Here is a 14,353-nt window from a genome sequence, read left to right as displayed (position 1 = left end):
CAGGTGCCTTCAGGCTCTCTGCTGTCTCTTTTCCTCTGGGGGGGGGGGGGAAACAAAGGTTATCTCAGTTTTTCTCCACCCTTCTGTCCGCAGGGGCCGGCCTGATTCCAGTCCCTTCACACCCTGGGCCTACCTCTCCCATGCTGCATGGCTTCCCCTCCCCCATGGCGGGGGAAGTCTGCACTGCACTCTGACCGGAACCAAAGAGAGGGTTCGCCTGGGAGTTCTCTGCTTTTAACTCCCTGTGTTCTCTGAGGTGTGTCCAATGCCTTCAGTGGTCACTCCAAGTGTCACTATCCAAACCTGACCACTGATTGGTTTGACCCCAACTTCCTGAGAAAATTCACTTCCCTGTCAAACCATGACACCCAGCCAAAAACAGTACACTTTGTTTCTCAACAAATCCTGGAAAATACCTATTTTCAGTGTGCCTATGCTGCTTCTAGGTTGTACCATATTTTGTCTTTTTCCCCAATTTTTTCTCTTCTCATCATTGCATGAATTTTGAATGAGTACTACATAATTTCTTCATAATGTGCATTACATCTCAGCATTCCTTCCCAGTGTAAAGTTTATGTGTGCTGAAAATTATGCCGGTTACCCATTTTTTAATATTCATAATTGTATGGATTTTTCATTTAATTGAGTAAAATTAGTAGAAATCGTGAAAATGACATAAACTTGGTTTTACAGTGTAGTTCCTAGCAATATTCTCACTATGAAGAGTGATAGCTCTTGTATCTCTCTGCTGTGTGAGTGTAGGTTTCCAGATAGATAAGCAGCCAATTTGGTAGCAGTTATAATCTTTGACATGCAGAAATTCTGAGAAAATGTTTATGTACATTTTAAGTTGCTTTCTAATACACTTCAACTGGATAAAAAAACCTTCACACTGCAAATGCGTGTAGCTCTTACGGTTGTTGACCAGTGCTCTGAGATACTTTCAGTGTCTGAAAATATAAAAGGGGAAGTCTTGGGAAAAAACCTGTCAGCATCCAGTGTCTCTTGATTTTCAGCCATATTGAGATGGCAGATGACTTCCTATTTCTGTTGAAAATAATTTATTTTGTAGGGGCAGGGGAATCCTAGCTCATAATACCAATAAGTTACAACTCTAGACCCCCTCGGAAGTAATCACATTTTATTGTCACAAGTAATTGCCATAAAACTTGCAGTGTTCGACTAAAATAATCAAAAACAGTTTTGGGGGCCTAATGTATGATAATGTTATATCACTGTACGAATAGGTTTGCTTTTATATTTTTTTAAGAAAGCCAAGGCAAGCAGCTCGGGTGCAGGTGCATTTTGCAGCAGAGCAGGGCATCTATGGGAAGTGGTTGGTGATGGTGTCCTGAACTGGGGAAACCCCAGGAGAGCATCAAGACTGTCTTAGGTTGCAAGATGTGGCTGGGGGTGTGAATTCTATTGCCATCTGTTAGAGGTGTGGCAGTTATCTTCTGTTAATTGGGCCACCTGTTAAAACCAAGTGGGGCAGTTTTCTTTATCTCTTCCATGACCAATTCTCCCTCTGGTGAGATATCTTCTGTTAATGGGCCATTGAGTGTCACTGCATGACTGATAAAATTACATCATCCCATTGTGAGATGCTCCGCCCAGGAGGAGGAGCCAAGCATTCCTACATGGATATAATCTGAGAATTGGAACACCACAAGCAGCCTTTTCCCACTGGATTCCCAGAGGAGCAGCTTTCTTCTCCACTGGATTCCCAGAGGAAGACCAGGCCCATCTACACCAGCACTGGACCTTCAGAGGAAAACTACACCCTTCTACACCATCACTGCTTCAACAGAACCACATTTGTCACTCCAGGAGGACTGCAGCTACCATTTAATCGGACTGCTACCAACACCCTGGCCAACAAGGTGTCAGGTCGTATTCTGACTCTGCTCTGTCAGTGTTGTTTAGTATTACTGCATTTTTCTTTCTTTTTTTTTTTTTTTTTTTCTTCTTTTTTCCCTAATAAAGAACTGTTATTCCTAGTCCCATATCTTTGCCTGAGAGGCCCTTAATTTCAAAATTATAATAATTCAGAGGGAGGGGGTTTACATTTTTCATTTCAAGGGAGGCTCCTGCCTTCCTTAGCAGACACTTGTCTTTTCAAACCAAGACAGATTTTGGTGCCCAACGTGAGACACAAAGGCATCGAGAGAAAAAGGGTGAAAAAAGGAATAACAGTTCTTGAGTAACCTAGTTTTTCTGTGCTGGATGTGAAAACCTTGTTAGGTGTCACCATGTGGTCTAGCTTACCCTGGTTCGGGTGGCATGTGGTTTGTGGCTATATTTCTCCCATTTGCAGACCTTTATCTAAACATGGGTCCTATAAGTAAGCCTACTGTGGCTGGTATCCAGTTTGCTTTATGGGTTAATAAGGTGAGGAATTCATGGATTTCTAACTTCCTCTGAAAGGCGGGCACATGGATTCAGAGCTATCACACACTAGCTATGTTTTTTGGCATTACTTTAAGAATGGTACCTACTGTGAGGAAATGATACCGGGGAAAATTTTCTCCCAACCCTTCAACCAGCTCTTTGGATCTATCCCACCAGTTTTTGAAGGGTTCAAATCCTCTCTAAATGCTAATGATATTATGCAGTGGTTGATGTTGCTGATATGCTTGTTAAGCCTGTTCTATTTATCAAGAGATAAGGGAAGATTGACTTGGATAACCACCCTGATGCCTACTCCAGAGAATAAGAATGCTGCTACAGACCCTGACACTACCATGGGGACTAGGGATGTTGCTCCACAGCCCACCTGAGAAATTAACCACCCGGATTGGGTAGGGGTTCTGGTGAAAGAGATATGCAAGATGAGCCAGATGCTGAAGAAGTACATCTCCCTAGCTGGTGAGAAACCCTCCCCCTGCCTCGAAGAGGGAGAGTCTAATAGTGCACCAGTAGAACCCACAGACATTACAACGGTCCAGGTTCCAGCTGAACTGCAAGGGCAGTCACAGCCAGCAGCAGTAGCCCCTGTGGAAACAAGGAAGTCTAAGATGAAATCAGAGCACCCAGATAATAAGGATAAGAAAGGAGGGCCCTCACAACCTGCAGGGGAGCCAACGGTTGAGATCATCACCAAGTCCCTGACATATGAAAGTCTCTGTAATCTGCACCAAAGATATTGTATGACAGGGGCATGAGGCTTATACAACATGGTTACTTTGGGTCTGGGACCTTATGGATATAGGCGTGCAACTGAATGGTGGTGAGGCAAGGAATTTGGGACCCTTGACCCAGGACTCAAGTATGAATCAGGTATTTGTAAGGGAGCCAGGGCCCCTTTCCCTCTGGGAGTGGCTTTTAATGAGTGTTAGAGAGAGGTTTGTCCACAGGGAGAGAATGCAGGAGCACCATCATAGAATGCGCCGGAAGACCCTTGAGGAAGGGATCCAACATTTGAGATAATTGGCAGTATTGGAGGTACTCTTTGAGAGGGATGGACAGCATGATAATGACCCCGACAAGGTCAGGTGCACAGGGCAAATGTTGTGGAGTCTGGCAAATCTAGGGCCATCTCAATACACCACCTTCATGGCAACAATTGATGCTGATACCAACTGAGAGACAGTGGGTTCTGTTGCACACAAGCTTAGAATTTATGAGAGTATGATCAATGGCCCCATACAGGCTCATGTCTCTGCTGTAATTAAGATCCTCCAAGAGGAGATGAGGGAGATGATGGAGGAGGTGAGGAGGAACAGTTCCCATATGGCACCAGTGTGAGTCACAGGCCCCAAAGTCAGAGCCCAACATCCCCCAGCTAGAGAGAGAGGGTACACCCCATGAGCTGACGTGTGGTTCTTTTTGCACGACCATGGGGAAGACATGGAAAGGTGGGATGGGAAACCCACTTCTGCCCCATCAGCACAGGTGCATGAACTCAAGGAGGGAAACACTAACTGAGTTCCACTAAAGTGAAGGTAGCCTCATCCTCTCACGACTGAGCTGCCAGGTATTACAGAAGGGAGGGTTATCTGTTGGATCCCCTTGAGGGAACCTTTAGTATGTATGCCCAGGAAAGAAATTATAACCAGGGCTAGAGGGGCCCTGCCACAAAAATATGAAGCATTAGTTGATACTGCTGGGCAGTGTACCCTAATACCATCGGGACATGTGGGAGCAGAACCTGTTTCCATTGACAGGGCGATTGCAGCAACTGACCCTGTTGGAAGCTGAGGTGAGCCTGACTGGGAAGGAGTGGCAGAAACATCCTATTGTGACTGGCCCAGAGGCCCATGCATTCTAGGCATAGACTTCCTCCGGAACAGCTGTTACGAATACCCAAAGGGATTCAGGTGGGCTTTTGGAATAGCTGCTCTAGAGGCAGAGGACATTAAGCAGATGAACACCTAGCCTGGACTATCAGAAAACCCATCTGCAGTAGGACTCCCAAGGGTGGAAGAGCAACAAGTACCAATGGCCACCTCGACAGTGCACCGCCAGCAGTATCAGATGAATGAGGATGCCGTGATCCCCATTCACAAATTGATCCGTGAGCTGGAGAGCTAAGGCGTGGTCAGTAAGGCCCACTCACCCTTCAACAGTCCCATTTGGCCTGTACCCAAGTCTGACAGAGAATGGAGATTGACTGTGGACTATTGTAGCTTGAATGAAGTGACACCACCACTGAGCGCTGCCGTGCTGGACATGCTGGAACTCCAGTATGAGCTGGAGTCCAAGGCAGCAAAGTGGTACGGCCATTATTGACATTGCCAATGCATTTTTCTCCATTCCTTTGACAGCAGAATGCAGGCTTCAGTTTGCTTTCACCTGGAGGGGCGTGCAGTACACCTGGAACCAATTGCCCCAGGGGTGGAAGCACAGTCCTACCATCTGCCATGGACTGATCTAGACTGCACTAGAAAAGGGTGAAGCTCCAGAACATCTGCAGTACATCAATGATATCATTGTGTGGGGGAACACGGCAATGGAAGTATTTGAGAAAGGAGAGAGGATCATCCAGATTCTGCTAGAAGCTGGCTTCGCCATCAAGAAGAGCAAAGTCAAGGGACCTGCCCGAGAGATCCAGTTCCTGGGAGTAAAGTGGCAAGATGGATGGCATCAGACTCCCACTGAGGTCATCAATAAGATCACTGCGATGTCTCCGCTGACCAGCAAGAAGGATACTCAAGTTTTCCTAGGCGCCATAGGTTTTTGGAGAATGCACATTCCCGAGTACAGCCAGATTGTGAGCCCTCTCTACCTGGTTACCTGCAAGAAGAACACTTTCCAATGGGGCCCTGAACAGCAACAAGCCTTCACCCAGATCAAGCAGGAGATCGCTCATGCGGTAGCCTTGGCCCAGTCAGGACAGAACCAGAAGTGAAGAATGTACTTTACTCTGCAGCTGGGAACAATGGTTTGTCCTGGAGCCTTTGGCAGAAAGTACCTGGTGAGACTCGAGGCCGATCACTGGGATTCTGGAGCCGAAATTACAGAGGGTCTGAAGCCAACTCCACTCCCACAGAGAAGGAAATGCTGGACACCTATGAAGGAGTTCAGGCCACCTCAGTGGTCATTGGCACAGATGCACAAGGCCTCCTGGCACCCCGACTACTGGTACTGAGATTGATGTTTAAAAGAAAGGTTCCCTCTACCCACCACACCACCGATGCCACATGGAGCAAATGGATTGCCCTCATCACACTGTGCCTGTATTGGAATCCCGAATTGCCCTGGGATTTTGGAAATAATTACAAACTGCACAGAAGGTGAAAACTTTGGTCTCACTGATGAAGAGGTGCAGGAACAGGTAACACATGGCTGAAGAAGCTCCACCATACAACCAACTACCAGCAGAAGAAACACGATATGCTCTTTTCACTGACAGTTCCTGTCACATCGTAGAGATGAAAACAAAGTGGAAAGCAGCCGTATGGAGCCCCACATGACAGATCGCAGAAGCTACTGAAGGAAAAGGTAGATCAAGTCAACTTGCTGAACTCAAGGCCCTTCAGCTGGCCCTGGACATTGCTGAAAGAAAGAAGTGGCCAAAGCTCTACCTCTACACTGATTCATGGATGGTAGCCAATGCTCTGTGGGGCTGGCTGGAAAGGTGGATAAAGCCCAACTGGCAGCATAGAGGAAAGCCAATCTGGGCTGCTGATGAGTGGAAAGACATTGCCACTCGGGTAGAAAAGCTATCTGTGAAAGTCCATCATGTAGATCCCCGTGTTCCTGAGATTCGGGCTAATGAGGAGCACCGAAACAATGAGCAGGTAGATCAGGCTGCAAAGATAGATGTATCACAGATAGATTTAGATTGGCAACACAAGGGAGAGTTGTTCCTAGCTCGATGGGCTCATGATGCCTCAGGTCATCAGGGCAGAGATGTCACCTATAAGTGAGCATGAGACCGAGGAGTGGATCTAATCATGGACAGTATTTCTCAGGCTGCCCACCTCTGTGAGATGTGTGCTGAGATCAAGCAAGCCAAACGGGTGAAGGCCCTATGATATGGTGGGCAGCGGTCCAAATATGAGTGTGAGGAGGCCTGGCAGATTGACTACATTACCCTTCCCCAAACCCGCCAAGGCAAGCACTATGTGCTCACAATGGTGGAAGCCACCACAGGATGGTTGGAGACCTACCCTGTGCCTCATGCTACTGCCCAGAACCACCATCTTGGGTCTGAAAAGCAAGTCCTGTGGAGACATGGCACCCCTGAGAGAATTGAGTCAGACAACAGGACCCATTTCAAGAATAGCCTCATAAACACCTGGGCCAGAGAACATGGTATTGAATGGATATATCATGTCCCTTGTCATGCAGCAGCTGCCGGGAAAGTTGAACAGTGCAACAGACTACTTAAGATGACCCTGAAGGCATTTGGCGGGGGAACCTTTAGAAATTGGGAAATGAACTTAGCAAAAGCCACCTGGATGGTCAACACCCGAGGGTCCATCAATCGAGCTGGTCCTGCCCAGTCAGAACCCTTACACACAGTGGATGGAGATAAAGCCCCTGTAGTACACATGAAAGGTATTTCTGGAAAGACTGTTTGGATTAATCCCACCTCAGGCAAAGGCAAACCCATCCGTGGGATTGTTTTTGCTCAAGGACCTGGTTACACTCTGTGGGTAATGCAGAAAGATGGAGAAAGACGTTGTATACCACAGGGAAACATAGTCTTAAGTGAGAACTGTGTGTAAGGTTTCATTGTGTAGAGTTTAGTGATTTGGGTATGATGCAGATGGTAATAGAATAAGGGGTGGATAATGTCTTAGGTTGCAAGATGTGGCTGGGGGTGTGAATTCTATTGCCATCTGTTAGAGGTGTGGCAGTTATCTTCTGTTAATTGGGCCACCTGTTAAAACCAAGTGGGGCAGTTTTCTTTATCTCTTCCATGACCAATTCTCCCTCTGGTGAGATATCTTCTGTTAATGGGCCATTGAGTGTCACTGCATGACTGATAAAATTACATCATCCCATTGTGAGATGCTCCGCCCAGGAGGAGGAGCCAAGCATTCCTACATGGATATAATCTGAGAATTGGAACACCACAAGCAGCCTTTTCCCACTGGATTCCCAGAGGAGCAGCTTTCTTCTCCACTGGATTCCCAGAGGAAGACCAGGCCCATCTACACCAGCACTGGACCTTCAGAGGAAAACTACACCCTTCTACACCATCACTGCTTCAACAGAACCACATTTGTCACTCCAGGAGGACTGCAGCTACCATTTAATCGGACTGCTACCAACACCCTGGCCAACAAGGTGTCAGGTCGTATTCTGACTCTGTCAGTGTTGTTTAGTATTACTGCATTTTTCTTTCTTCTTTTTTTTTTTTTTCTTCTTTTTTCCCTAATAAAGAACTGTTATTCCTAGTCCCATATCTTTGCCTGAGAGGCCCTTAATTTCAAAATTATAATAATTCGGAGGGAGGGGGTTTACATTTTTCATCTCAAGGGAGGCTCCTGCCTTCCTCAGCAGACACCTGTCTTTTCAAACCAAGACAGAGGCCCATCAGGAGCCAGGAGCTTGCGTGAGAGTGACTGACGAGGCATGGGCAGGGCCAGGAGTAATGGTGACCTCCCCCTGTGGTGCTGAAGCCAGGTAGTGGTGCAGCAGGTTGTGCAGGAGGCCCTGCCAGCTCAATCAGGGAGCAATCGTATCCACTTGGCAGACAGCCACAGCCGACCTCTCTAAGCTCTGCACACACCATGACTGAAACAGTTACCTAAACAGAGCTCTGGTGGGAACATGCTGCCCCCTAGGTGTCGGGCTGTAGGGTGTGCCCTGCTCTTATACCAGTATTGGACAGCAGTAGTGAACACACCTGTGGGAGGTGTGCCCAACTAGAGGAATTCCTCTGCTTAGTGACAGAACTCTGGAGGAAGTGAGTAGGTTGAGGGGTATCAGGGAGTGCAAGAGACTACTGAAACCAAACCCTACCTTTCCTGGGACAGGGCCACCAGTCAGGCAAGGCACATGACAGGGAAGATCCCCTATCTTCTTTCTGCTTGGCTTAACATGGTGACTTAAAGGATAGGGGGTAATGGTGACAAGTTCCTACCCAATGCAGCAGGTACATCTCATCTGAGTACCCCACCTCCTCAGGTGCCCTGGCATAATAGGTATGAGGCTCTGCAAGTAGAGCTGAACAATAATGAGCACAGTGGTTCATCTAGCATGGAGATGTCGCCAAGGTTAAGTCAGCCTATGCCCTGTGTCAAAACTGCTTCCATAAATAAAAAAAAGACAGGTCATTGTTATAGGAGAGGCCCTTCTGAAGGGAACAGAAGGCTTCACATGCAGACCAGACCCACTTCTTTAAGAAGTCTGCTGCCTCCCTGGGTCCTAGGTAAAAGATGTGAAGAGAAAACTTTCTATGCTGGCATGACACTCGGATTATTGCTCTTTCAGGTAGGCAGTGATGAAGTTGCGACAAGAAGTCCGAGGGCAATCAAGAGAAACTTCAGGGTCTTGAGGTGACTGGTTAAGGGATCAGGAGCACAAGAAGTGTTCTCTGTCCTTCCAGTTGCAGGGAATGATGAGGGAAGAAATAGGAAGAGCCAGCAGATCAATACCTGGCTCCGAGCCTGATGTCACCAGCAGAATTTTGTTTCATTGTGATCATGGGTCAGTTTATGCAAACCAGGCCTGCTGACAACAGACGGGGTCCACCTGTCTCAAAAAGGGAAAAGGATCTTTGCACAGGAGTTAGCAAGGCTTGTTGAGAGAGCTTTAAACTAGATTTGAAGGGGGAAGGGGATAAACCCATGCTCACTAGAGAGAAGCCTTTGGGCAACACACCAGTGTTTGAGGGACACTGTGCCAGTGAGGTCCTTAGGTCTGCCATCTCAGTGGAGGTAGGGGATGTGCTGCCTTTTGCCCAACCTGGAAATGGAACTCGAGATAATTTTAGTAAGGAGGTAATATAAAAGGGGATCTTTATTTGAAGGCCTTCAGAGGCAGTTATGGAAAGATGTCCACAAAAGCCCACCCCCCGCAGAGGTGAGTACATTTTTATATGTTTTAGGAAATTAGCATAATTGATAAAAAGTACCAGTTAGGAGGACAAGTGGTGATGCAATTCCCCCCCCAGGTCAAGCCCCTTCTCTGGAGCCCCCCCTTCAGCACTAGTTGTATTTGTCCATGAGAATGTATCTCAAGGAGTTGTTCTTGGCCTTGGTTCCCAGGAAGAACCAAGACAGCATGGAGCCTTGTACCTCCCCGGGCTTGGAGCTGTGGAATTTGTTTTGTCTTTCTGCCTAAGGAAAGGCCATGGAAAAGTACTGGGAAAACTAGTCACTAATAAAACAGACTACAGAGCTACAAATATATGTGTGAAGAATACAGAGAACCTATAAAAGAAAAAAAGGCAAAACCTAAACAACATCAGATGGAGATCCATGAGGCAGCAAAGACACAAGGATTATTGGTTTGTTAGAAATCCCAGAAGTGCCTGAGAATGGTCACACAGAAATTGGAGCTTCTTCTCCCCCCAAAAAGGCAGCAGGATCAATAGCCCAAATGAAGTGCATCTACACCAACACATGCAGCATGGACAACAGGAGGAGCTGGAAGCCATGGTGCAGCAGGAAAATTATGACATAGCTGCCATCATGGAAACATGGTGGTATGATTCACACAACTGGAAAGCTGCAGTGGATGGCTATAAACTCTTCAGAAGTGACAGGCAAGGAAGGAGAGGCAGTGGGGTAGCCCTGTATGTTATGGGGAGTGTCTTGATTGCCTGGAGCTTAATGATGGAGATGATACAGTTGAGGGTTCATAGGGAGGAATCCAAGGGAAGGCCAACAGGGCAGATATCCAGGTGTGAGTCTGTTATGGACCACCCAACCAGGATGAAGAGACAGATGACATATTCTATAAGCAACTGGGAGAAGTCTCACTATCACTAGTCCTTGTTCTTGTCCAGGATGTCAACTTAGCAGATGTGTACTGGAAATATAACACAGTGGAGAGGAAACAGTCTAGGAGGTTCCTGGAGTGTGTGGAAGAGAACTTCCTGACACAGCTGCTGAGCCAACCAGGGGAGGTGCTCTGCTGGACCTGCTGTTTGTGAACAGAGGACTGGTGGGTGATGTGGTGGTCAGAGGCTGTCTTTGGCACAGCGATCACAAAATGATAGAGTTTTGGGTTCTTGGAGGAGCGAGGATAAGGGTGAGCAGAACTGTTACGTTGGACTTCCAGAGGGCAGACTTTGGCCTGTTTAGAAGACTGGTTAATGGAGTCTCTTGGGAGGCAGTCCTGAAGGGCAAAGGAGTCCAGGAAGGTTGGACATTCTTCAAGAAGGAAATTCTAAAGGTGTAGGCAGTCTTCATGTGCCAGAAGACTAGCTGATGGAGAAGACCAGCCTGGTTGAACAGAGAACTTTGGCTGGAACTTGGGGAGAAAAAAAGAGTCTGTCATCCTTGGAAAAAGGGGCAGGCAACTTGCAAGGCATACAAGGATGTTGGGAAAAAATTAGAAGGGCCAAAGCCCAGCTAGAACTTAATCTGGCTACTGCCATAAAAGACAATAAAAAATGTTTCTATAAATATATCAGCAGCAAAAGTCAGGACAAGGAGAATATCCTTAATTGGGTGTGTGGGAAAGCATAGTGACAAAGGATGAGGAAAAGGCTGAGGTACTCAATGCCTTCTTTGCTTCAGTCTTTTATAACAAGACCAGTTTGTTCTCTGGGTGCCCAGCCTCCTGAGATGGAAGATGGAGACAGGTAGCAGAATGAAGCCCCCACAATCCAAGGGGAAATGGTCAATAACCTGCTACACCACTTAGACACACACAAGTCCTTGGGGCTGGATGGGCTCCACCCAAGGGTACTGAGGGAGCTGACAGAAGTTCTCACCAAGCCACTTTCAATCATTTATCACCAGTCCTGGCTAACCATGGGGGTCGCAGAAGACTGGAGTTTAGCAAATGTGATGCCCATCCACAAGAAGGGTTGGAAGTAGGATCTGGGGAACTACAGGCCTGTCAGCCAACCTCGTTGCCAGGGAAGGTAATTGACCAGATCATCTCGAGTGCCATCACATGGCACCTACAGAACAACCAGGGGATCAGGCTCAGCCAGCATGGGTTTAGGAAAGGCAGGTCCTGCTTGACCAACCTGATCTTCTTCTATGACAGGGCAACCTGCCTAGTGGATGAGGCAAAGGCTGTGGATGTTGTCTGCCTGGAGTTTAGTAAAGTCTTTGACACTGTCACCCACAACATTCTCCTGGAGAAACTGGCTGCTCATGGCTTGAATGGGTATACTGTTGGCTAGGTCTATAAATTTGCAGAGAACACCAAGTTGGGTGGGAGTGTTGATCTGCTCGAGGGTAGGAAGGTTCTACAGAGGGCTCTGGACAGGCTGAATTAATGGGTTGAGGCCAATGGTATTCAGTTCAACAAAGCCAAGTGCCAGGTCCTGCACTCAGGTCACACCAACCTGTCACAGCACATGCCACAGTTGAGATGGCCACAATACACAGAGTAACACCATATCACTTCAGAAGGCTGCAAGAATCTGCCCTTCTTGTTCTTTAGCCCAACCTTTTATACCCCTCATTGTTCATGCATTGCACCTGTGTGCTTTCTGTTCCCTTTCATGATTGGTCAGTACACCTCAGCACTCCATGTCTCATTGCTTTCAGTACTGTTCACCTGCTTTTCACAGCTGTAGCCCATTAGGGATGAGGCTCGGCAGCAGCCCCATTCCCAATTACCACAAACTGTGTACCTACACCGACCCCCTGCAATGCTACAGGCTGGGGCAGAGTGGCTGGAAAGTGGCCCAGCAGAAAAGGACCTGGGGGTGCTGGTCAACAGCCAGCTGAACATGTGCCAGTGTGTGCCCAGGTGGCCAAGAAGGCTGATGGCATTCTGGCCTGTATCAGCAATAGTGTGGCCAGCAGGACCAGGGCAGTGATCATTCCCTTGTACTGGGCACTGGTAAGGCCACAGCTCAAATCCTATGTTGAATTTTTTGCCTCTCACTACAAGAAAGATATTGAGGTGGTGGAATGTGTCCAGAGAAGTGCAATGAAGAAATCCTATGAGGAGCAGCTGAGGGAGCTGGAGGTGTTTAACCTGGAGAAAAGGAGGCTCAGGGGGGACCTTATTGTTCTCCACAGCTAACTGAAAGGAGGTTGTAGCAACATGTGGATCAGTTTCTTCTCCCAGGTAACATATGACAAGACAAGAAGAAACAGTTTTAAGTTGTGTCAGGGAAAGTTTAGATTGGATATTAAGGAAAATTACTTCACGGACAGTGTTATCAAGCTGTCCAGGGAAATGGTGGAGTCACCATCCCTGGAGGTATTTTAAAAGCTGTGTAGATGTGGTGCTTAGGGACATGGTTTAGTGTTGGATTTGGCAGTGCTGGGTTAGTGGTAGGACTCGATCTTAGAGGTCTTTTCCACCTAAACATTTCAATGATTCTAAATAATGCTTGCCCACAGCTGTTTATTTAAAGTAGTGAATATCAAGTGTTAGCTTTATTATTACAGTGGTAATGTTCAGTATCAAACTTGTGTGATGTCTGAAAAAGACTTGCATGCTCTATAAAAGCATAGCTGTCCAGTGTGTCAGGTCACCCAATTTGTTTCATAAAGGGTAGAAGCATGAAGAGCAGAGTTCAATACTTTAATTTTGATGTTTCTTTTTCCCAACACTGACCAGACTTGAAATCACAGCCTCAACCATCCCCAGTTCTAATCCATCTGACCCAGCGACAGCAACAACAAACACAGACAGCCCCTGTTCCTCCTCCTGGGCTGCAGTCCTTCTCCCAGGTAAAACTCCACGAGCCATCACCAGTAGATACCTCTACCGTTGTTAGCAAAATGTTACAGCTCCCCACTATATCTATGGATAACCCAGAAGTGACTGCCCACCAAACCCAGCAGAAGCAGATAAAACCACCAAAACGGAGGATAACTCCAGTATCCAAGGTGAGTAATTGAGTTTGTCCATAGTAAACATATAAGCATACAAAAGCTTGTATCAGCAATAGTATGGCCAGCAGGATCAGGGAAGTGATTTTCCCTCTGTACTTGGCACTGGTGAGGCCACACCTCGAGTCCTGTGTCTAGTTCTGGGCCCCTCAATTCAGGAACGATATTGAGGTTCTGAAGAAAGTCCAGAGAAGGGTAATGAAGCTGGTGAAGGGGCTGGAGCACAAGTCCTGTGAGGAGCAGCTGAGGGAGCTGGGGGGGGGCTTAGCCTGGAGAAAAGGAGGCTCAGGGGGACCTTCTCCCTCTCTACAACTGACAGGAGGATGGAGCCAGGTGGGGGTCTGTCTCTTCTTTCAGGTAACAATTGACAAGACAAAAGGAAATGGCCGCAAATTGTGCCCAGGGAGGTTTAGATAGGATATTAGGAAAAATTTCTTTACGGAAAGGGTTGTCAAGCATTGGAACAGGCTGCCCAGGAAGGTGGTGGAGTCACCATCTTTGGAGGTATTTAAAAAACATGTAGATGTGGTGCTTAGAGACATGGTTTCATTGTGGACTTAGATTAATGGTAGGACTTGATCTTAAGGGTCTTTTCCAACCTTAATAATTCTATATATAAGTTTCTAGGGAGAAGGAGAGCAAAGACCATGGTCTTTTTTATAAAGCAGGAAATTCAAAGCTGAATAGGTTTTAGGTTCAAAATACAGTGATGTCTTTTCCAAGCACATATCTAATTGTTCTGTGTGGAAAATGACTGTTACTATGTGATTTTTGGATTGACTTAGTAGCCACAAGATGAATATTGGCTGACAGGGATGATCACAGATGACACTTTGATATTGTAGAATAGTATGGCTTACTCTTTCATCTCCAGATCAAGGCACAGAATCAATGAATTAATTTCAGGTTCCAATATTGTA

At 46.9% G+C, this 14,353-nt stretch overlaps 1 protein-coding gene and 1 non-coding gene across 2 annotated transcripts in view; both read left to right on the top strand.

Annotated features, from left to right (window-relative positions):
- The window catches only part of LOC128822745 (ubiquitin-associated protein 2-like), a 197,181-nt gene that overhangs the window by 76,280 nt on the left and 106,548 nt on the right, over window positions 1–14,353 (top strand). Inside the window, exon 12 of the mRNA XM_054004556.1 lies at window positions 13,159–13,430. Coding sequence (XP_053860531.1) covers window positions 13,159–13,430 — 272 coding nt within the window. The remainder of the gene's footprint in view (window positions 1–13,158; window positions 13,431–14,353) is intronic.
- LOC128822747 (small nucleolar RNA SNORD121A) lies at window positions 14,128–14,210 on the top strand. The gene has a single exon (XR_008441580.1). It is a non-coding gene; the product is annotated as a small nucleolar RNA SNORD121A (small nucleolar RNA).

This window comes from Vidua macroura (assembly GCF_024509145.1).
Source record: "Vidua macroura isolate BioBank_ID:100142 chromosome W unlocalized genomic scaffold, ASM2450914v1 whyW_random_scaffold_38, whole genome shotgun sequence".
Taxonomy (NCBI): Eukaryota; Metazoa; Chordata; class Aves; order Passeriformes; family Viduidae; genus Vidua; species Vidua macroura.
Note: the sequence above shows the minus strand (reverse complement) of the source record. Positions and strands in the feature narration are given on the sequence as shown.